Genomic DNA, 23,620 nt, shown 5'->3' on the forward strand with positions numbered 1-23,620 from the left:
CATAGAATCAAATCGATTTGAGTAATAAGGATATGTTGACCAAAGAGTTTTGATTTTCTGACAAGTGTGCACGCATGGTAAGAACTTACTTATTATATATTCTATTACTTATTTTAAATTTCGAAATCAGTATAAGAAGTTTCGAGGCAGAAACTGATAAAGCCCATACCGGTTTTTCCCTTGAAATTTTTTATACATAGGTATGTATTTTGACTAAGTACTAATAGTTTTTTGCGTTCATTGTAATAAATACTAACCAAAAAAATTAGGTGAAAATGTTTCCTTCAAAAGTTATAAGCTATGTAAAAGAATTATTTTATTCAACACATGTAGCATCAGTCGTTACTAAGAAAAATGGGAGTAGCACGAGCCTCCTCGTAATAAAAAAAAGTCTATTTATTCAGTTTGATAATTCGGGTTCATATATATTATACTACTACTAACTATGTTGCATACATTAAATTATACGTATGGTTGTAAAATGTTTATTAAATTGATTTAACTTAAACACATTTTTTTTTAATTTGGATAGTTTCAATTTAAATTTTACTTTGTCATCAAATCTTTAATAAGGTCTTGCAATTCGGTTATTCATGTAAGATACAGATTTAGATAGAAGATACACTTCAGTTTAGTTTCAAAATGATTAGCACAATAATCCGCAAATAATGGCATGCAAATATATACGAATATACTTTGACATTTTAGGGGCAGTTATCAGTTATATTTATTTGCCTGGCGTCTGCGACGCTTCTCAGTGCATACAAGAACCCACACTATGCACCGGGAAGGTCCGTTAACGTCCACCTCTTCGAATGGAAATGGGATGATATTGCTGACGAGTGTGAAAGATTTCTAGGACCTAAAGGATATGCTGGCATTCAGGTTACTTTCATTATTTTAAATCAAACTACTCTGGTGGTAACTGTTATCATTATTATTCCCTAATTAACGATAAAAGCTTAATCGACTTAATATTGTTTATTCAATGCGACGAAATACCGGCAGTTATCATTAAAAATATAAAGATTGTCCATGTTCATAATAATATATTTATTTCTGCAACAACTGCCGCGTCTGTTTGTATGTATAGTTATATGAAAATAAGTTTTGTTTTGAACAGTTACAAAAAATGTCTACAACATAATAGATATAGTTTATTCCTTTTGACGAAAGAATAAACAGACCTTAGATCTACTTAATCCCTGCAATTTTATAAAGGCTCAGCTATACACTACTGACATTTCTTGACTAAATTTCTTTATTTACAATAAATCACTATTACACTTAACTTCTCATACCCACTTTAAATTTACATCAAAAGTTTCAATAAAGGCTTGTTCGACGTTCATAACGCTATTTTTGGCAAAACTATGATGAATAACTAAGATTATTCAAGCTCTCAACCAATAATTTCGCGTCATTTCGATGTCAAATGTATTTATTTGGATTTTAGCCTTTTTTATTGGAATAGATTAGTTGCCACCAGTGCGAAGAGGAAAATTTGTATGTACAAATTATAATAATTTATTGTGACATAGATATGTACATACGTAGCCACTAAAGACAAAATACATATTTTACAATAGATATCTCCACCTAATGAGAACGTGGTGCTGCGAGCATACAACAGACCATGGTGGGAGAGATATCAACCCATGTCTTACCAACTGGTAACACGCTCTGGTAATGAAAGACAATTTGCAAATATGGTACGACGATGCAATGCAGTGGGAGTGAGGTAACTTATAAGCATACAAGTCTAATTACTCGTACCAGCTTACAATCTTGCAATCCATACCGATCAATTTCCTGCGTATCTTAATCCTACGATATTATTACATATATAAAATATATTATTATGTTATCAACAGCTCAAGCACATCTTACTTATTTATCCGATTTATTAATTATTAATAAGTTAATATTTTACATTAAAAAATCACAACTTAAATATAAATAATAGAAGCTAAGATGAAGATGTTATAATTTAAAAGCAATATTTATAAATATTATTTAACAGCCTGTAGATTTCCCACTGCTGGGCTGGCCTCCTCTCCCTTTGAGGAAAAGGTACATGGTATAAACATACCATACCATACCCTATTCCAATGAAAATAGTAAAAAAAGATAAACAAACCATAGATTTACGTATTATATTTCATGCGATTTGCTAATAACTCAGCTTTATTGTTTACTACTAAGAGTTTATAATTAATACAGATTTGTTGTATTTACACTTTAATTTAACTTCCAAAATTCCGATAACAGTTTCGTCGACGTTCAAAACGCCATTTTTTCGGAAATCCATAGTGAATATCATAGATTAATCAAGCTCTCGACCGCGATGTCTCGTCAAGGCTTTTTTCCTATACTTGACTTTGTGTGAAAGTACCGTAGATATTTTTTTTTATCTTGTTTGTCACTATAGACTCTATCTAGAGTATGGAGGCTCTATGCACTATATAAAAACTCCGACGGCAAGTTTTATTAAATTTTCATTGATTATAATATTACATTTTTAAGGATATATGTAGATGCAGTCATAAATCACATGACGGGTGAACCTCCAGAAAACGTGGGCACGGCTGGTAATACTGGAATCTTCAAAGAGTGGTACTATCCCGCAGTACCGTATAGGCGGGAGCATTTTAATTGGCCGCATTGTGGTATAAAAGGATCTGACTATCTTACTAATGCTTGGAGGGTGAGTGTTCCTCAAAAAAAAAAAACTTGTGATTAAATAGGTACGTTACTTGCAAAAGGAAAATCCTGGCCAACATAGATTAACTTTAAATATAGAATTCATTTACTAGAAAACAGAAAATTGTATAGGATTTATCATATTTTGCAGGTACGAAATTGTGAACTCGTTGGCCTAAAGGATTTAGACCAAAAAAATGAGCATGTTAGACAGATGATTGTTAACTTTATGAACGAGCTTATTGACCTTGGTGTTGCCGGATTTAGGTATGGATGTCACCTTTACTTATCGCCAATTTTATGTACAATATAATTCTTTACATTAAACTATCATATAAATGTTTTTCCGAAAATAAGATCATGAATATAAGAAAATGTCATTAGTTTTATTTGTGAATTCTTTGTTATTTTAGTGCATAAACATAGTTTTGAATGAAGTAGAAAATAATACAATGTAACCAAATAACTTCTGTAATATGTTTTTCTAATTATTAGAATCGACGCCGCTAAACACATGTGGCCGGAAGACTTAAAAATCATCTATGATAGACTAAAAAATTTGAACACCTCACATGGCTTCCCACAAAATGCTCGTCCATATATTTACCAAGAAGTTATTGACTATGGAGGCGAAGCAATCAGCAGAGACGAATACACTCCGATCGGTGCTGTGACAGAATTTAAAGTTGGGTTAGAACTTAGCAAAGCTTTCCGAGGTAATAATGCCCTAAGATGGTTGTCCACCTGGGGACCAGCTTGGGGCCTATTAGACACTAGAGACTCTCTAACCTTCATTGATAATCATGACAATGAAAGAGGTCATGGAGGAGGTGGTGGTATTTTGACGTACAAAGAACCAAAACCATACAAGGCTGCTATAGGTTTTCTATTAGCACATCCATACGGAGAACCTCAAATTATGAGTAGCTTCCGTTTCTGGGATTCTGAAATAGGCCCGCCTATGGATAGCAACCAAAACATTATATCTCCATCAATAAATTCTGTAAGTTTTACATAATACGTATAAATTAAAAATTGCACCTTATTATTTTTCATAAAATATCAATATTCTAATAGTTTCTCATAAATTATAATATAATAAAATATACTGTTTCAAAACCGGCCCCAAAAATTTGACTTTAAATAAAAAAATTAACAATCGGTTAATATTAATGAACCCAATAGCTACCTTGGACTCATAAATTAAAAAGATTCACAAAAAACGGTTTACAAATACATATAAACTAATGAATCCTTCCTTTTTTGAAGTCGTTTATAAAGATTCTATTTTCAATTATAATTTGTAATACATAAGTAAATAAACATTTAAATATAAACGAATCCATAATAAGGCAACACAATAAAAATATTGCCCTCAATTATTTTTTTCAAAGTTTTTGTTACTAATTTAAGGTATTTTTCAGGACGGTTCATGTGGTAATGGTTGGGTTTGTCAGCACAGATGGAGACAGATTCATAGTATGGTCGGTTTTCGTAACGTAGCAGGTAATACACAAGTTACTAACTGGTGGGATAATGGTAATAATCAAATTGCGTTTTGCCGGGGGAACAGAGCTTTCATCGCGATTAATGGAGAAAATTGGAGTCTTAACCAGAACCTACAGGTATAGAGTTTAAAATTCTGAAACAAATGTGATTCAGTTTTAGAAAATCTTTTTGAAAAAGAGTAGTATCATTACAATAATATCAGTATAATTTTTGGGTAAGAGTTTTTCGTATATTTTCTAATTTCAGACTTGCCTTCCTGCTGGTAGATATTGCGACGTAATATCTGGTGCCAAAGTTAACAATTCCTGTAGCGGCAAGACCATTACAGTTGGTAACGATGGTCGAGCATGGATAACCATCAGCCCACAAGATTATGACATGTTTATTGCTATACACGTTGGATCTGATGTAAATATATCTTACCTAAAAATATGAGAATTGATACTTTATAATCCTGCCGTTTAGTATTATACGTAAAAACAATTTTAATCTATTTTTTAAGGAATGACTTATTTCCTATTTATACTTTCAATTAAACATAAAGCTTATGATGGCTTTGGGCTTTAAGCCCAAAGGCCTTTGGGCTTTTGTCGTCCTACTTACTATTTATGGCATGAAATTGAAAACGGGAAACAGAAACTGTAAATGTTAGTGCAAATGCAACTCTATCAAAAGCTACTTTAAATAAAACGACGGATATACCTGCGTTTTATTTTAAAATGGCATTTTCGCTTAGACTTTTATAAATTAGTCTTCATATGAGCACTTTCATCGCTGTTAGTCTGTCCATCCGTCTACCAAGGACTGCTTTAACCTATCAGCTCATCTATTCAAATTTATTTCAGAGTCGTTTGTAAAGATGCAACGACACGTACCCAAGTGTGAAGAATGAATTTAATGAAGTGCTGAACACAAGGATACCTTCATGAAATTGAATAAAAAAAAAAACACTTTATAAGTCTATCTATTGTTTTTATTTTCTAGATTTAGATCCTATACAATTCTTTATTACTTTATCTATTCTAATTACTTTTAAATTAGATAAACGTTTACGAACTTGTAAATTCAGATACAGTAAAACAAAATTTCTAAATAATTACGTTTTGTTATAAGCTTTAATTAAACAAAAATAATGCAAATTAGCGTATTTTTCTGTAGAATTTAACACAAAAGAGGGAATGGATGTTGGTACTTATGTATGTACATCAATCAAATGATTCTATCGTGTACAAGAAATAAAAATAAAACGTCGATCGAAACATTGAGCTAATTTTGATCAAAGTTGATACTAGTACCAATTATGTAATCCTTAAATTGAAACTTATCTTGCTCTTCATATATTGAAAATAAAAAAAGATATTATTGTGGAATGCTAGTCGCTACACGCGTTAATACATTAGCCTCGTGTCATGTTAGGATAGCAATGTTAAGGACGAGAACTTAGTGGAAAATGCGGAAGCGAATAAATATAGGTCTTCAAAAATAGAGATTTTGAAAGACGATGGTATTTTAGAATAAAAGGGTCATCTTATGTAAGACAAGTACCTTTCAACTAGAGTTATAACTAATACATAAAACATGGAATAAGATTTATCACAAACTTATTTATTGAATAAACAAATTAATAGGTACGTAAAGTATATTGAGTAATACCTTCATAATCAACTAATGGTGTAAAGTTTCCACCGTACACATATTACACTGTAAACGATAGATGTGGTGGCCTCAGGTGGAAGGCGTTATTGAGATGCGCTAAGAAGATCACAGTGTGTCGTGAAAAAGGGTAGGGCTAGTTTGTCGCCACTGTCATATCTAATAAAATTAATAGACCTCGACCGTATTTGCGGATCGACTTCGAATCGATTGTTGATACAGAAGAATTGTTTTCTTATAGTTGAGTTTCCAATATTTAGGACGTCCTGATGATCATGTAATACAAGTCTACATAGCCAAAGCCATAGTCTATTATAGATAATAATAGTATTAAAGAGTATATACCAGTTCCGCAAATACACGCAAATTATTTTCTCAATTTTAGTTTTAAATTTATGTAAAAAAAAGATGATTTATTTGCATGAATAAACGGTGAGGTTTTGTTTAGCGAGGGAAATAATGATATACATAAAATATGATTATTATTTACAAGAATAAAATTATATTTATATAAATATAGCTACACAATATTTATATAAATATTGTGTAAATCATAATCGCGCAGAATAGTGGCAAGATTGCTTACAGCATGAATTGCAATTCTGATTGCCGGTATGTAAATAGAACTCACCTGTAACACCCACTTATCAGATATTCTATCGCCAAACAACAATACTTAGTTTATACTGATAGTAATACTTAGTCAACACAACAATTTTTGTTCCGGTTTGAAGCTTGAGTGAACCAGTGCAATTGTAGGTACAAGGGACATGACTCCTTAGCTCCCAAGATCGGTGGCACATTGGTGTGATGTAAGGAATGGTTAATATTTCTTACAGCACCAATTGGTGTTGGTGACCACTTAGCATCAGACGGTCCATTTGACCGTCTGTAGAGATATGGCGGGCGTAGCACCTCGTTACATTAGTAGGTATATATAATAGAACGATATAATCAACAGATGAAACTATTCATTATCTCTGAAAATGTTTTGGTTGTTTTATATAATATAGATAAAAAAATACAGTATGATATTAATTTTATGAAAAAAATTTAGTCTCGTTGGTCCACTCTTTGCTCTATTTGAATAAAGATCATGAGGTCTCTATATAAAATATTTTCCTAAAGCATACTACATTTTTTGAGTAAAAATCAAAATTAAAACGGATTACTTAGCAAGTATCAAAAATAATTAACTACAAAGAAAATGTCATCAACAGATCTTTTTTTTTTTATTTATCTAATAAAGGTAAATTTAGGTCTTGGATATAATATCAATGCCATCGGGATCAACTATGGAAAAATCTTAGTAATCCAAGGCACACGGCTCCAGGCACTTTTGTTTTACTTTTAATATTAAAATGATAACTAAGTAATGGTAGGAAATCCAAGACTATGAATTTGTATGATTGGGAAATAGGCATAAATCATGAACTTTATCAATTTGGCAACAAAACGAATGTTGTCTACTGTAATGAGCGATACACAAACACTTATTAAATTTGTTTTTGTTAAAAATTGAGGCAAATCTTCAAAACCGGCTGATACGTGACCGGTTTGTTTAACAGCCGGCGAATGTTCGCGACACACCCGCTCCAGCCACCAGTCGACGCGATGGCGTTACGATCTACACTCCTGCGCATTGGTATGTAAATATCTATATATATATTTAAAGAGACTTCATTATCTATTGCCCGTTTTTTCTTTCAAAATAAAAATATAATTAAAACAGCTGATTATATTATCTTACATTTATGTTTAATAGTGTTTTATTTTGACATTCATTTGTATGTTAAGGGCGTTCACTTGATAAATAAGCACAATGTTATTTCGTCAGTAACAAGCCTTGGCGATGGTGTAGTGCAAAACATTTTAAATTGAAAGAAAAGTTTACATTTACTGATATTGATATGAGATTTAAATGGTGTGGAAAGTAATGGCGTTTTTAATACTTATCTTAATTCTGTAAACATTAATAGCAAACCTTGAACGAGCCAAATGAGTGTAATTTATGTACGACATATAATTGGATTATTTGCTATACTTATCTGAGGTTTACAATACGACAAAACATTCATTTAAGTTGATGTGAATGGAATATTTATGGATCATTGCTAAAAAATAGTTTACTATTTAAATGAGTGATACCTGTTGTTCATATTGATTATATTAAAACTCTACCTACCTGTATTTGTTTGTATATTTGACACCTACCTCTTAGTTGACTATTTTTATTAGCGTACGAATATAAGCTTATTTCGAATATTTTCTCCTTTATATTATACCTTTGATTATGATGTAAAGAAGATTTAGTATGTAGAGTTAAAAAAATTCAAAATTTCATAACGAGTTATGGACCTTGCGACGTAAATTTATTTAAAAGACTTATTTTAGTTTAATAAGCGAACTTAAATTATGAAATATATTTCGTATATATTAAAGAATTAGTTTTTTAACATCAATTGTTTCATTTTAAAATATTTACCGTTAGATAGAGATGTAAATCCTAAGTATTGTTATATTTTTTATATTTCAACATTCAAATCTAAAATAATCAAATAGTAGTTAGTATTACACGTTAAGTCTACATAGTAGGCGTCAACGTACGATTATAAAAAAAGCAGCTAACATATTTTTACGCAAAAAAAATTATGACATCAAGAATTTACTTCTCACTTGTAATGTTTAAAAATTAAACAAGTGTAATTTAATAAGGAAGAACAAAGAACCTGTCATCTGTCTTTCTTTATAAATATAAATCGATTACCGCTTTTAGTGTTTAATGGACAACAAACACGTCAAATACACGAGCTGAAGAATAAGGAGCGCGCTGGAGTTACGAAGCTTCGTGAGGTCTTAGAAGACCGACTTCAAGAAATAAAACGGGCTAAAACCTGGAAACATGAGAGAATCCTCACCTCACCACAAGATACTAAGGTGTGAACGATTTTTTATTTAGCTTAATAGTTATTTAAAATTGATAGGCTAATTACCAATTGGGCCAGTGGATGGTAAGTGGTAACCAGTTACATTGGCACTGTAAGAAACATTAGCCATATGTTATATCGTCAATATGCCACCAACATTCCGAATTAAGATGTTGGGTGCCTCGTGTTTCGTGTCAAATCTTGCTGTAGTTAATAATATAGTACTCATATCAAGTTTCAATTAAAACTGAAACAGCTTCTCTACTATTAATTTAAAGGACACTTTAGTTAGTTCTTCTTAATTTTTCAGGTGAAAGTAAAGGGATCAGATGGAGAATTTCTTAATTTCTGTGCTAACAACTACTTAGGATTAGCTGTGAGTACAAATAATATTGTGTTATTTTTTTAATGACGCTAAATTAGTTAGTTAAATTTGTATTTTTTTTCTTTTGTTTAAAGAATCATCCAGAAGTCGTAGAAGCTGCTAGAGAAGGTCTAAGCAAATATGGTGCTGGACTTAGTTCCGTTCGTTTCATTTGCGGGACACAAACCATGCATAAGGTGCAATAACAATTATTTTTTTTATTCAATAAGCCCCATTTACTTGTAGTAAAAATATATTTTTACGTAATACAAAAAAATTTATTTTTATATAATTAAGTATTAATAAATATAATGAATTATGAGTTGTTATAAACAAAGAACTGTCTATTATGTATACAAGTTAAAATATATATAATTGGTTAGGAATATATGAAGGAAAAAACATTGAACATAGCAAGGGTAGCTTGATATAAATCTGTTATTGTTGTAAATTGTATAAATGCCTTTTTTCCTCAATAAATACCATAGCTTCTTTAATCCTTTAACAATATATAAATGTGCATTATTATTATATACAGGAACTCGAAGACCGTCTTACCCAATTCCATGGACGAGAAGATACGATCCTCTACGGTTCGTGTTTCGACGCTAACGCCGGGTTATTCGAAGCTTTATTGACTCCTGAAGATGCCGTCTTCTCAGATACATTGAACCACGCATCAATCATTGATGGAATTAGATTATGCAAAGCGCAAAAGTTCCGTTACCCGCATAGAGATCTCAATGGTAATTTAATGTTAATTTTTACTTCTATTGTTATTAGTTTATTACTTTAATTTTATGTCTTGCTTAAATATTTTTAGTTATTTAATTATTATAACAATTTTCTGGCATAGACCCTACTCCTATAGCCTATTCCGATGGCAGTAGGAAAAAAGTTAAACAAACCTTAGATTTGCGTATTTCATGCAATATGCTAATAATACAGCGATACTGTGCACTACTAAAATTTTGTGATTAATATAACTTTATTTATAATACAACGATATTGCACTTAAGTACTTGAATATTTCTACTTTGATTTTACTTCTAAAATTCCGATAACAGTTTCGTTGATTTTCAAAACGCCATTTTTTCGCAAATCCACAGTGAAAATATCATAGATTAATATAGCTCTCGACCAATGATATCGCGTCAATTTGCTGTCAAATGTTGTTCATTTGGCTTTTTTCCTGTTATGGTTGGAATACAGTATACGTAGCCTGGCGTACCGTCAAATATAATAAACACTAGAACTATTCAAAAATAGTGAGAGTTAGACAATTTTAGTACATAAAAATGTTTTTAATTCACACCTCAGTTGGTTTCAATGGTTTATCATCTTCCAATAAAAATTTATCCTTCTCACCTTTATGGTCCGTTTCTATGAATTTGTTCGCAATTTCTATATTTGTAACTGTTTTCACTTTTTCAGAAAGTCACCACCAACAATAATACGTTGTTATATTAACTTTTTGTTTATCTTTTATAATCAAATATAATTTAATATATATTTTTAAATGTTAAAAAACAATACAAAAGCATCCATGGGATACAGTTTTCCTCGATACATAAAAAAACTCTTTGTTTTCTCTGCATGATGAATTAGATTACCGTAAAAAAGTACAACAACCTCAAAAACACTTCTCAGTATTAAAACGAAGTGCATAATTTCTCGATACCTACTAAAACACCCAACAATATAATCAGGGCTTTTTTATGGCCTTAAAGTTACCTAGTAACATTTTCGTAAAAGTTACTCGTATAACAACGTCTTTAGTTTTGCTCGTGACGACTTTTTAAAAAACAAACACTAATATTCTAGGGAAAGAAAATTACAGGGACATGTCATAATCTTAAATAGACGCGTATTTTAACGGGGTTCCACTCTTTCTGACATCATTGATTTGACATTCAAAAGGAGACACAGCATTCATTAACTGATACTTTTAACTTGGTGGTAGGGCTTAGTGCAAAGCCACCTGAGTTGGTACCACCCATCCATCATATATACTATCGCCAATCAAGCAATGCTAAGCATTGTTGTGTTGTGTTTGAGTGAGCCAATGTAACTACAGGCACAAGGGACATATCATTTCAGTTCCCAAAGTGGCGCATTGACGATGGAGTGGCTCAAACTTCTTACATATATATATCGGGCGGGTAGCGGTGACTACTTACCATCAAGTGACCTATTGGTCCAACTGCCTGCATGTGCTTTAATAAACCATCCCTTGAGCAACCTATATCAGTCAAGTCGTATTTTTTTTAGAAAATAGAATAATGGATAAAAATTCACGTCATAACTTCCTTTCTTTTGTTGATGGTTGTTAAAAATGCTTCCCTAATTACTGTAATAATTACGGTTTTAGAGTTGGAACACCTCCTCGCTCATAGCCAGGCTAGGTTGAAACTGATCATCACCGATGGCGTATTCTCGATGGATGGCAACGTGGCTCCAATTAAAGGATTACGAGACTTAGCTGACAAGTACAGAGCCTTATTAGCTGTGGACGACAGTCACGCTACAGGGTTCTTTGGAGAAACTGGACGGTAAGAAAATATTCTATATGTTATCAAAAACTAAAAAAAGATCGAGTTTTTGTATATTTATCCAATACATCTTTCATAATTCTGACTAGCTTACTTCTGCGGAATAAATGTTGTAGAAATACCTCTTTACTTACCCCAAGAAAGAATGCCATTATGCCAGTTACAGTAATAAATAAATTCACATGTACGCTCTGATGTATTAACCTTTTGATCTTCGTTAATGGGATTATTTGAAACTGTAGCAAAAGTGTTAACGGAAGGTCATATACATTATTAGAGGAACAGAAGAGTATTGTGGAGTTAAGGGAGCGGCAGATATCATCTGTTCAACTCTTGGCAAAGCTGTTAGCGGCGCGGCCGGAGGTTACACAACTGGTCCAAAAGAACTGGTATCGCTACTTAGAAATGTATCGAGACCTTACTTATTCTCGAACGCACCTCCACCGCCAGTTGTTGCAGCTTGTTTAAAGGTAAGTTATGCCTTAACTTTTCACATTTGTTCAATATTATTGTTTATTTTAAGCACAAGTTTGTGCACTATCACATATGCACACTCTACTACTATCACAATGTGATGGAACGGCGAATCTGACGCGACCAAACAAAGTTTACGTGCAGTTTTTATAGCTTTTTTAGCTTTTGCTTTTGAAGTCCAAACTCCAAGCTGCTACTGAGAACTTTATGACAGCATAACTAAATAACTTTTTACTGGTCCGAACCGGAGTTTGAGCCCAACGTACCGTGATCTGTACCATTACACGCTAACCACTAGACGAAAGTAATAAATGAAAAAAATAAAAATTCAACTAGTTTACACAAAAAGCAAAATCTTTTGATGGGAACTAACGAACAACTTTTTCAGTCTTTAGATCTTGTAGAAAACAGCAGTGAACTCCGTCAACGCTTACGAGAGAACACTCGTCTCTTCCGCGAGGGAATGACAGCGGTTGGCCTCACCGTAGCTGGAGATGATCATCCCATTTGCCCCGTCATGGTGGGAGAGGCCGCACTCGCTTCAGACCTCGCAGCTGGCATGCTTGGTAAGTAAAATCAATAAAGATTTGGTTGCTATCTTTATAAACAGCCTTATTTGTGGCTAATAAAAACTTTAACGCATTGAAATATCGTGACAATACCGGTTATTGTTGAAAGCTATTAGTCCTTTGATATAAAATAGTTGAAAGTAGACAAAATTATCTTCGAAACTACTAAACTAAGTTTTTGGTCTACATACCAACTGAAATTTGAATAATTTCATTTATCCTTTAATAAGAATTTATTGCATATTATGAATGTTACTTTTATGAAACTTGATATAGATCTAGATCTAGACCAAGGACAAAAAAATTACCCCTAATTAATAATTGATATATATTATCGGAAAACAGACTCCGGCGCTCTTATTGGAAAATATATAACAATTATTTAAAATCTCCTACATCATTAATATTATTGTTTGTCTTCGCGGCAGTTTATCTTCGAGTCTTTACCCAAAATCCTAATATAAAACTAATTGTTCGATTTTTAAGACAGTTGTATCTAATAGTAGTCTTTCGTCATTCTAGAGCGTGGCGTATACGTGGTGGCGTTCAGTTACCCGGTGGTGCCGAAGGGCGGCGCGCGAGTGCGCGTGCAGCTGAGCGCGGCGCACGCGCCGGACGACGTGCGACGGGCCGTGCAAGCCTTCGCAGATGTCGCTAGGAATATTGGCCTTATTCAAAAATAGAATTTTTTACAATTATTTTTAATTGTCTATAAAATTGAAGAAAACTAAAATGATTCGGCAAATAAACCTGATGTATGTATTGTTAACAAATTTAAATTGAAAATAAGTTACCTTTTAAAAATTAATTTGTTTATAAAAATACATTTTGCATTCCAATAAATTATAAATTGCAGCAATGTACTTAATTACCGAGTGTTTACAAAGAACATTGTTATTCTTTTTTTCATTGTATTATAATAGATAAATAAATTGAATTGTTAAACGAATTTGTCACACATGCTTTTATCGAATGCGATTAGTCTTGTACCAAACTTAAATCCTGCCTTTGTAGATTTTTTATAATGTATTTGTGTATTTAAATGTTCTATAATATGCTGTTATTATAAGTACTTATATTTGTTGAAAAAAGTCTTTTAATGTACATACAACGAATAAATCAGTTATATATAAAATTAGTTTCTATTTTTAAATGAAGCGGGTATTTATGTAATAATAATTGATCTATTAACAATAATTTATTACAGTAATAAAACTCACACTTTTATTGACAACTTGGTAACACACAGTGTGTACGTAAATCTCTCTACACTCACATAAAATTACCTTTTATTCTATTATTAATATTAAATTATTTACATTGTTTTTCAAACGAGTTTCCACTCGACGTATTTATTGCAATATTAAATAAGGTGGGTATAGACTCCGTAGCTGTTAGATGAGCAACCGTCGCGTCGTGCGGAAAAAAAATCTTCTAGAAGCTTTTTTTCCCATGTTATTTCAAACGTATTCTATTGAACTTTTTGAAATATTAAATATTGTTAAGGAATCTTTTATTTTAAATACTTCAATGAGTCTACACGGACCTTAAAGTTTTACATTATTTTATAAGGCTTGATTGAGATCTTATTCGTTGAAAGACCGTCTCTATATAATTAATGACTTATAAACAAATAACATACATTACTCCAATCGAAGTTTATAAAATTTAAACCCTATTCAAGCGTCCTGATCTTATGACTGCGCTAAATTTCAGAACAATTTACGACGAAAATAAATTACCTCCGCTTTCCATATAACTAGAGTCTTACTAGACCAAAATTTGCTTTACATTTTTCTTCTTCTTACAACAAAAATATAATTTGTTGCAAGATTAAAAATCCAATTTCAGAAAAATATTCTTTACCTTATCACTTCTAACCATGGAGGGTTTATTTTTTCTAGCATTTGCTTTTCGGGAAATATCTCCTATTTGTCGTATGGACGTTGACAAGTTTGTGAGCAACCCTTATTCTATAATTTGAGGCGTTGAGTTATTCACCTCACTGCAGCACGAACGGCTTAGCAGGTCCTGAAACGACACAATAACATATTTAAAGATTATATAAAAATTAAGAACTCCAGTGTATATTTTTTCTATATTTAAAATAAGCAAAATGATATGCAAATAGACACTATAAAAACTATAGATGTCGGATGGTATTCCGCCATGTATTGACAGATTAAACCAGGAGCAGCCTTGGTAGAATAAACTACAAGTTTTCTTCTAAAGAAGAAAGAAGATCTTTGCCCAACAGTAGGATATTGAAGAGCAGATGTTGTTGTTTTTTTTTTATATTGTTTGTGTAATTTACAATACAGAGTTTAAATTATAGTTTCTATGTTAACGATAATAGAAATTATGAAGGCGCTTTACTTGCTGCTTTAATTTTTAATGTATGAATTTATACTTTCATTGATAACTTTTTTTTATGGGCCACCTGATGGTAAGTGGTCACCACCGCCCATAGACAAACTATGCGCCACCAACCTTGGGAACTAAGATCAATACAAAGTACTGTTATTTGGCGGTACCCAGACGAGCTTGCACAAAGCCCTACCATCAAGTAATGTAAACATTCATAGTAAACCCTCATCCTATTCGGTCAAGTGGTATTCTGTGCGAACTCACTCGTGAAATGTTGAAAACTGACTAACGGTGATACGTTATCTTGATGTGTCTATACTTCAAATGTAATATTTTTTATAATCTATATCGCATGTCACTTTCTGACATCACACGCATACGTGTAGATGATGACTTTCGTGTTTGTGTATACATAATACAATGTGCTAATAGCTAATTCATTCGAAAATAAACGGTTTAAAATAACAATAAATAGTTAAAATTAATATAGTAAGCGACTTTCAATTTGTTTGCCTCATTAATATCCTTCCAGACAACTTCCGGTTCAGGGACGACACCGACTGTCGACATCGACAAAGTTTAATACCTATAATTCATTTATAATGTGTGTTTATTTTATTTCTATTAATTCAAAACAACGACGTAAAGTAACAAAAAATATTAACATTTAAAGAGGAAAATGGCTTTCCCAACACACAACTTTCCTTGAAATAATAGTATTAAGGATAAATACGTTTTCTCCTCGTTCCGAATGTAAAATTTGTCAGCCTCAACATTCACATTGAAAGGACGCAACCGACCTCACCTTGAAATTGCCCTTTAAAATATAAATGATTTGATCACGGAAGAAATATTCAATTTGTTTGAAGGACCTTCGTTGATAAATATACATTGTTGCTGATTTTGTTCTACGCAATTTTTAAGCTCAATTGATAGTGATATTATTATACTATGAATGTGTGTGTGTGTGTGCTACCGAAATATATAAATAACAATAATTGGTCAAATCTATACCATTATTTCAAGCTGCGTTGCGTTAAACTAAAAAAATCTTATTGGGTTATATAAAACCTTTATTGAACATTAATATATGACGTTCATTGAAACAGCAACTTTAAATAGAGACAAACCCGCGTCGGCCTACTTATAATAATAAACTACTCTTCAAAATCCTCGATAACATTGTTTTTTCCTTACATGTAAAGGCTGTCAATTTTTTCAAGTCAGTTACTAAGATTTAGTTTGTAATGTGAATTGTAAATAAAACAATAATTTCAGACCATGGACATAAGGTGATTTTTTGTTATATTTTAAACGAACTATCGACAACAACCAAAAAAATTAACGTTACAAAAATACAGGCCAATCAATAACACACTCTTTTAAACGTCAGGCTAAAATACTTATTATTATGTTTTGTAATTTTTGTAATCCAATCAAATTACTTTTAGTTAAAGCTCGTGTACAACAGAATTAGTAATACTTGTTCATTTAAAATTTTGGAGGCCTTTTTTTTCAATTGCAGAATATAATTTGACGTTCGAACGATGCGGTTGACATGTAAATTTATTGTAAATTATGTGACCTCAACTTAAACTTTGCAATAGTGATTTCATTAATTTAAAAACGATTTAAAATACGATTTTGAAGTTTCTAAATATATATATGTATATATATTAACAGAGTTAACAGAGAGGGCACTGATTTACCAATATAAAGCCTTATTTTTTTTTAATGAATATAACAAAAATCTAGCTAGAGATCGAAAGATGTAATATCGTAATACTTCAATATACATATACCGACAGAAGATGCTAAATAAAATGTTGTCTAAAAGGGTTGTTAAACACAGAGGCTATAATTAAAATACACATTAACGTCTATTGGTGTCAATCACTTTTTAATCTGTATTAAATTGTGTTTTATTAAGAAAATAATTAACGAATTTCTAGCAAAATCTTCGCAAAGGGTTATTAAAATTCTAATTATTATAAAACATTAAAATTTTTAATATTTAATACTTTATTGCTAATAATATAAATTTAATATATGAGACATACTGAATACCTATCTATAAAGTAAAAATGTATCAGCATGTAAATATCCTCCTGTTGGACAAGAGAAGGCTTAGAGCATTTTTCAACATACTGCTCCAATGCGGGTTAGTAGATACACACGTGACAGACCAACAAATGCAGGGTTTCACGATCTTCGAATGATATTCTTATTCTAGCCGGGTTATCTCGGCTTAGTAATAGCCGGCCCAGTAAAGTTAGGTCACATTTTTTAATTAAATAAACTTTTACCCGGTGATGTGGTGATGTTAGCGGCGGCAGTGGATGGAGGAACAGCAGGTGATGGCGTAGTCGTTGTAACTGGGGCTGGTGTGATAACTGGTTTCTGAGGAGATATATCAAAATGTAATGAAACGAATTCTTAAAGATAATAAGATATTTTTTTTTTAATTACAAAGTTGTCACCAAACAAATAATCAATGATTAATTATTGATGAACGATACTTAAATAATGGATTGTAATATCAATTTAGTTAGCATAGTGGATGTTTTATAGAGAATGGGGAAAAATCAAGACTGTCACTCATAAAATGATCATTGAATATAAGTGACTCTTTCCTCTCCTCAATATAATTCAATAACTTAAATTAGAAGGAATAAATATAAAAGAAGCTTATATTAACGCAATTCATGCGATTTGCTAATAGTTCGACTATATTGTGCACTACTAATAGTTCTTGATTAATACGTCAATGTTTATAATACAACACTATTCCACATGTCTTGTCCCAAAATTAAGCTTCCTAGGCTCAATAGGTTTTGTTGTGCATTGGTAGTTATTAAGGACAAACGATTGATAATATTATTACGTATAATACTTACGCTCAGTAGTTCAATTTTCGTCTGTAGCCCATCTATCCTGTTTACGAGCGTTGTATTCAGTGACGTCATCTGATTCTTCAAATCATCGTCCCTTTTCACATTAGCTGTCACGTTGGCTATTGTATCATTCGTCTTCCCTTCCAACTGGTGAATAAGATTTTTAACTTCTTCAACACCCGTTGTTGCTGCAACAGCTTGCTTCCGAGTCGATGTGAGAGCACCATCGAAGCCTTTGATCTGGAATGATTTTATTTATTATACGAAATGGTATCAACTAGCATCGTAAAATAAAATCCTAATTTGTTGGTGTGATATCATAAAACTTTATCAAATTATAACATGAAATAAATTATTTCAAAATTATACTTTATAGATTAAACTAGCTGAATTAGCGGCTTAGCCCGAGTGGCGTTAAATTTTTCAAGAAATCTTGTGATTATATAAATAAAATATAACTTTTGTTCTTTCTAAATAAAATACCATTTTGATAGTGAAAGAAAAATTTAAATTGGTTTAGTATTTTCAAAGTTCGATGAAAAACAAACATTTTTTCCTTAAGATTCTTGAAGTTTCTAATTATAGTGTTTCGAAAAGGTAACGAAAAAGGTGACCAACCTGGGAACCAAAATCAGCTACCATCCTTTGCAATTCTCCTAATCTTCTCGGCGTGTCTGCTAACTTCGGTGCTGCTGAGAGTTGTTCTGAAACGGAGGCCAGTTCGCCAGCAGCTTGTTCCATGCGCTTTGACAACTCCTGGTGTTCGAGTTCCAGTTTTGATAGCCGGGCGCTTAACTCGCTCGCATTTGCACGTAGCTCCTTGGCTGCTGTATGGCATACTTGCAGTGCGTCTCCTACGCCGTCGCTGCTTGTTGATACTGTTGAGTTAAAGATTATATTGTTGTGTTATTATTTTTGATATTTAGGCAGGATATATATATAAAATTAATTATTCTTTGCCGACATTCTCTGTAATTAAAGTGGAAAAGAGATACTACTGAGTTTCCAGCTCGCTTTTTTCGGTAGAATCTACTTTCGTAGTTTTACACAATTCAATTCTGTAGAGGACGATTTAAAAGTGTGTTTTTATGAGCCTACTTGAATAAAGATTGTTTTGATTTTGATTAACAAATTAATATTGAGTTAATAGTGAAATATTTTAGATCGAGTTATGAACATGATATATATATATGTATAGATTATAAGAAATTAATATGCGAATTAATATATAAATATGCGAAGTTAATATGCATCTTGAATAATTAATAACATGACGATAGACTATAAACAAGGCGGTTTTGGGGATTTGGAGATTTCAAGGGATTTTTCCAGTGGTAAAACAAGTTCTATCTTCTCTCTAAAATCGCAAACATTGAAACCATTTTTGGAAATTCCTAAATTTATTTTTTATCAAATCAATTCCGAATATCGTCTTTTGTAATAGGCAAATTTATTAATATTTAGTATTATAAATATAATTTATTTTTTTAATATAATAAAAATAAATAATAAAAATGATATATTTCGAATGGTTAGTAAAGTGTAGTTTGCTGATATCGAAATTCGAGGTTGAAGTACCAGGTTGGCCCATTAAAATATTTTTAAGTAGCAGCCCAAATTAGTAAGTACGCAAATGATACACAGGGCGAAATGTGTGCCTCTTCGCTCATAGACATTCTTACTTGAAGAAGTATAAGGCTCTCGTTAGGGCGTTGCCTGTAATTGGCTTATACAACCTCTAAACCAGAACATAGAAATACAGATATTATTTATGTTTGGTGGTAAAATTAGTGATGAGTTAATAGTTTTGAGACAGGTCTGCATACAGCAAATTAACGGTAGGCCTACCGTCCTTAATATGTTTGATCGAATACTTTATATTCTCTGTTTTGCGGGGAAAGAGGACAAATATGACAGAATATTAAAAAAGTTATAAATTTTTTGTAGCTACAAAATTCTTAAACGTATTACTTATTTTATAAATGTGAACACTTAGTTATGAATCGTTAACAAAGCGATTGCATGAACTCTATTTAACGCAGGGTGAACCAGTAACATTAGAACGACGTCCAAAGTTTAATCAGCGAGGTCATATGCAAGGAAGTTCTTTATTAATGACATATAGCTAAATATTTAGATAACACCTAATAAAATGAAAGTGTATCTGCATATCGATCAACTAGATGTTGAACTAGACGTTGATTGATGTACGAGTATACACATTCATTTGCGTTTCAAGAACCATCTTGCGTAAATATTTTTTAAACGATTTAATAATTAATTACCATTTCGCTTTCGAGGTCTACTATTTTTTGAAAGTTGTTTCCGAAAAATTATTTCTAGTCTTAATATATTTAATTTTAATTTATTATAATAAAGTTATAGTTAAGAATCGATATATGTTCTAAATAAGTTTACCTTTAAACAAATAATCTTAGGAAAGCAAAATTCAAAATCAACTTTCGAAGGGATCACATCTCAATTAGTGATAAATTAAAAGTCTTCAATATTTAATAAGTACATGTTTTTGTGACGGTACATAAACCAACCTCTATCCATCTCTATTCGAAGAGAAACAATCTGTCGCCGCACATCAACGAAAAGCCATAGAACTGTAGCAGCAGAGACGACGCATACACACAGTGCGAGGGCGGCGGCAAGGCGGAGGAAAGGGCGGGAACGACGTCTACGCGACGTCCGCCGACCCCACGGCTCTCCTTCATCACTCGAAGCAGATAAGAGCCTGCCTCCTCGTCCACCCCCGCCCCCTACTAAAGCGTCCAGTTCCCGTCTCTTTCGCATCTTCTTTCCGACCCGCAGCGGCCCCGCCACGTGCACTTTACTCTCCATACTACACTATAACGCTACCGTAAACGCATTCGCACGCACTTGAACGTGTAACGCACTTGACAGTTGACACTCACTAAGCTCGATGCGACTGATCCACGCGACGCACTGTTATCGACTGACCGTTAGCTTTGTATGTAAACAAATATAAAATGTTAAGTGACATGCAATTTATATGAAGATATATTGATTAAGGAAATTCGAAATGACGTTTTAATTACCTACTCGTGTCTGTGTTTTTGCCTCACCATAAAGCTGGAGTAGAACAATTGAATTACGTTTATAAGCGGAAGTCCAATAACGGATTTGACAATAACTATTATATGCATGTGATTAACAAATTTATAATTGAAGACGAACTGCTATTTATAATACAGAATATACATGATTTTTTTTTCCTCATTAAAATAAAAGTATTAATTATTAATTTATGACTGAGTAGTTTATACTAGCCGATGTGGGGAGGTATAGCAATTAATATTTTTCCGGTCAAGGCTTTCGCCCTCTTTGTTTTTCGGTAGAACGAGCACGTTTAAAAATTCAATAAATAGAACACACGTGTGAACACTGCGGTCAGGTAAAGTTATGTAACACATAAAATAATAGAATATACTCTATAAAAACACAAGAATAATATAAAATGCAAACTTGTCACGTCAATAGTCTAAATTTAAAGCGAGTGAAACTGCAAAGATCAGCTTCTTACATAATAATATATACTTTATTAAACATTTTTTTCGAGACCGATTACCAATACCAGTATAAGTTTTATGTATATTTTAGTTATTTTTTCAGTCAGGCAATAAAAAAATAACAATTAAAAATTTTACATATTTATATATAAATTTTAGTTAGCTCCTTATTTATATTACGGTAATAATTGTATAGTATAGTAATTCGAAGTTGTAAAATATCTACTTCATTGTACAACCATATTGAATTGTACTTTTAAAAGGTGAGCTTAACGCTTTTAACAACCATTAATTGATTATCTTTATTAATATATTATAATGTCATATATAACAAAGACAATAGTGTGATCTCGCTACTGATCAATAGCAATACCAACTTAACGGCACAATTAACTTATTACGATATATATAAGGTTAACAACTACATAAGTGATTTCATTAACAACAAATAACGCCTTGCCGTAAACAAATTGATCGTTCATTGTAAGGTCGTTGCGGAGTCGACTTTGAAATATCATTTAAATCGTTAACCTTGATCTTGGTATTTAGTACACTATGTATTAGCTGTTACTACGTCCGTGATAATTCTGTATAAGGCAAATTGTTCTGTTCTGCCAATATCATTACCGAATCAATGTATCTTCACAAGTAAAACATATTTTTTTAGATATAAATAAATAAACCAAAACAATTCCAGATTTTAAAATAACCGCCTTCCTAAGTTCAAATACAAGTTAGCAAAATTGAAATATCAATTATTAATTTTCGACCTTTCTATCTATTTGTAAAGCATATAAACGAGGTAAGCTCTGAAATAAGAAATGTTAACAAATTTATCACTAAGAGTGAAAATTGAATTGATGAAAATTGGATAAGTCTCTCAAAAGTTATAACAACTTAACCTTTACGTACATAAAATTATTAAGGTTTAATACAAACGCGGGTAAAACCACGGAACACGATTATTAATAAAATAAAAAATTACATAATAAAACAAATAAAAACATTCTAAAGTGATATTTGTAATGATATATTCATAGGTACCGTAGGGTAGGTAGTAGGTACTAGGAAATCAATAGATAGTGCATGCAACTATGTATAATTTTATTTATGATCCGTTCAAGTTCATTTTCAAGTAACTGTCCAGTCATTCGTTCAATTAATCAGGAAGCTGTATATGGAAAATTTTGTTTTCCTATAGGGAAAGATTTTATATTATATGTTAATTGCTAAATTTAGAGGACGATTTTTGCATACGATGCATCGTGAATATGTTCAACATACAGTTTAGTTATCTTAATCTCTCTCACTAAAAATCAAGATTAACATCAAGATTCTAGAACGAGTGATATATTATCGCGTATCGTATTATGATATCATGCCGTATGTTTCTGTCAGCCATGAGACTTTAATCAGTTATATTTGATCGGTATAATCTTTTACATTTTTAATAACGATTAAAAAAATACATCATTGTTTCAATAGAATTTGACAAGATGTAATTAAGTTTCATAGTGAGTCAAATTACGTCGCATCTTTGTTCCTCTTTTTTGTTTGTCATCTATACTAACTTTATAAATAGAAAGTAACTGTGACTGTTATCTCTTCACTCTTAAACAGCTGAATTGATTTAGATGAAATTTGGTTGGTACGGAGACAGTTTGAGTTCCAAGGAACAACATAGGCTACTTTTATTAATTCACCACTCGAGGGGGTAAAATAGGGGTAACTTTTTTGTAACATGGGAAAAGTTTTAGTTTTAGGAAAGCCGGTAAAGCCGCGAGCTTATTCCATGATGCTGCTCCAATTTATTGGATACATGTAACATAATTTAACAGAAAATGCAGACACATGCAGGTTTCCTCGCGATGTTTTCCGTCACCGCCGATCAAAAAATGAATTATCAATACCTACAAATCAAGAACACGAAAATTCAGTGGGTCTGGGGGTATGTACCCGAATTTATCGGTTAAGATGCACTCGTTCTATTGGTTCTATACGCAACTACTGGGTCATCTCGGTTCTATCAAAATAATATATTTTAAAGTCAGATAAACATCTTTTATAAA

General features: G+C 31.9%; 3 protein-coding genes across 5 annotated transcripts in view; 2 read left to right on the forward strand and 1 right to left on the reverse strand.

Annotated features, from left to right (window-relative positions):
- Positions 1–16,888, forward strand: LOC125070535 (alpha-amylase 2-like). 2 transcript variants are annotated; one of them, XM_047680438.1, is made up of 9 exons: positions 1–77; positions 709–885; positions 1,590–1,741; positions 2,527–2,707; positions 2,855–2,970; positions 3,199–3,706; positions 4,128–4,328; positions 4,459–4,620; positions 5,058–5,176. In XM_047680438.1, exons 1-9 carry the CDS (start codon positions 75–77, stop codon positions 5,067–5,069), a joined length of 1,512 nt encoding a protein of 503 aa, XP_047536394.1. In that variant the 5' UTR covers positions 1–74; the 3' UTR covers positions 5,070–5,176. The 2 variants fall into 2 exon arrangements, with proteins under 2 accessions (XP_047536394.1, XP_047536395.1); XM_047680439.1 differs by lacking the exons at positions 4,459–4,620; positions 5,058–5,176 and adding an exon at positions 16,878–16,888 and having other exon boundaries at positions 4,128–4,335.
- LOC125070536 (2-amino-3-ketobutyrate coenzyme A ligase, mitochondrial) lies at positions 7,440–13,882 on the forward strand. Its single transcript, XM_047680440.1, has 9 exons — positions 7,440–7,510; positions 8,642–8,802; positions 9,103–9,168; positions 9,252–9,353; positions 9,695–9,902; positions 11,528–11,708; positions 11,986–12,178; positions 12,571–12,748; positions 13,274–13,882. Exons 1-9 carry the CDS (start codon positions 7,441–7,443, stop codon positions 13,432–13,434), a joined length of 1,320 nt encoding a protein of 439 aa, XP_047536396.1. The 5' UTR covers position 7,440; the 3' UTR covers positions 13,435–13,882.
- LOC125070537 overlaps positions 13,935–23,620 on the reverse strand; it is a 17,389-nt gene continuing 7,703 nt past the window's right edge. Inside the window, exons 2-6 of one of the 2 annotated variants that reach the window (XM_047680441.1) lie at positions 20,562–20,988; positions 18,631–18,890; positions 18,016–18,252; positions 17,425–17,518; positions 13,935–14,782 (exon numbers count right to left, since the gene is read on the reverse strand). In XM_047680441.1, the coding sequence (XP_047536397.1) occupies positions 14,754–14,782; positions 17,425–17,518; positions 18,016–18,252; positions 18,631–18,890; positions 20,562–20,862 (921 nt within the window). In that variant the 5' untranslated portion in view covers positions 20,863–20,988 and the 3' untranslated portion in view covers positions 13,935–14,753. The remainder of the gene's footprint in view (positions 14,783–17,424; positions 17,519–18,015; positions 18,253–18,630; positions 18,891–20,561; positions 20,989–23,620) is intronic. The other variant, XM_047680442.1, reaches the window with a different exon arrangement.

The sequence above is a fragment of the Vanessa atalanta genome, chromosome 17 (genome assembly GCF_905147765.1).
Source record: "Vanessa atalanta chromosome 17, ilVanAtal1.2, whole genome shotgun sequence".
NCBI classification, from domain to species: Eukaryota; Metazoa; Arthropoda; class Insecta; order Lepidoptera; family Nymphalidae; genus Vanessa; species Vanessa atalanta.

Bases quoted from the DNA above. Each gene is read 5' to 3' on its own strand.
- LOC125070535 (XM_047680438.1), top strand. The intron at 886-1,589 runs GTTACTTTCATT...ATTTTACAATAG, and splicing joins AAGGATATGCTGGCATTCAG to ATATCTCCACCTAATGAGAA. The intron at 4,329-4,458 runs GTATAGAGTTTA...TTCTAATTTCAG, and splicing joins GTCTTAACCAGAACCTACAG to ACTTGCCTTCCTGCTGGTAG.
- LOC125070536 (XM_047680440.1), top strand. From the start codon at position 7,441: ATGTTCGCGACACACCCGCTCCAGCCACCAGTCGACGCGATGGCGTTA. The intron at 9,169-9,251 runs GTGAGTACAAAT...TTTTGTTTAAAG, and splicing joins ACAACTACTTAGGATTAGCT to AATCATCCAGAAGTCGTAGA. The intron at 12,749-13,273 runs GTAAGTAAAATC...TCGTCATTCTAG, and splicing joins CCTCGCAGCTGGCATGCTTG to AGCGTGGCGTATACGTGGTG.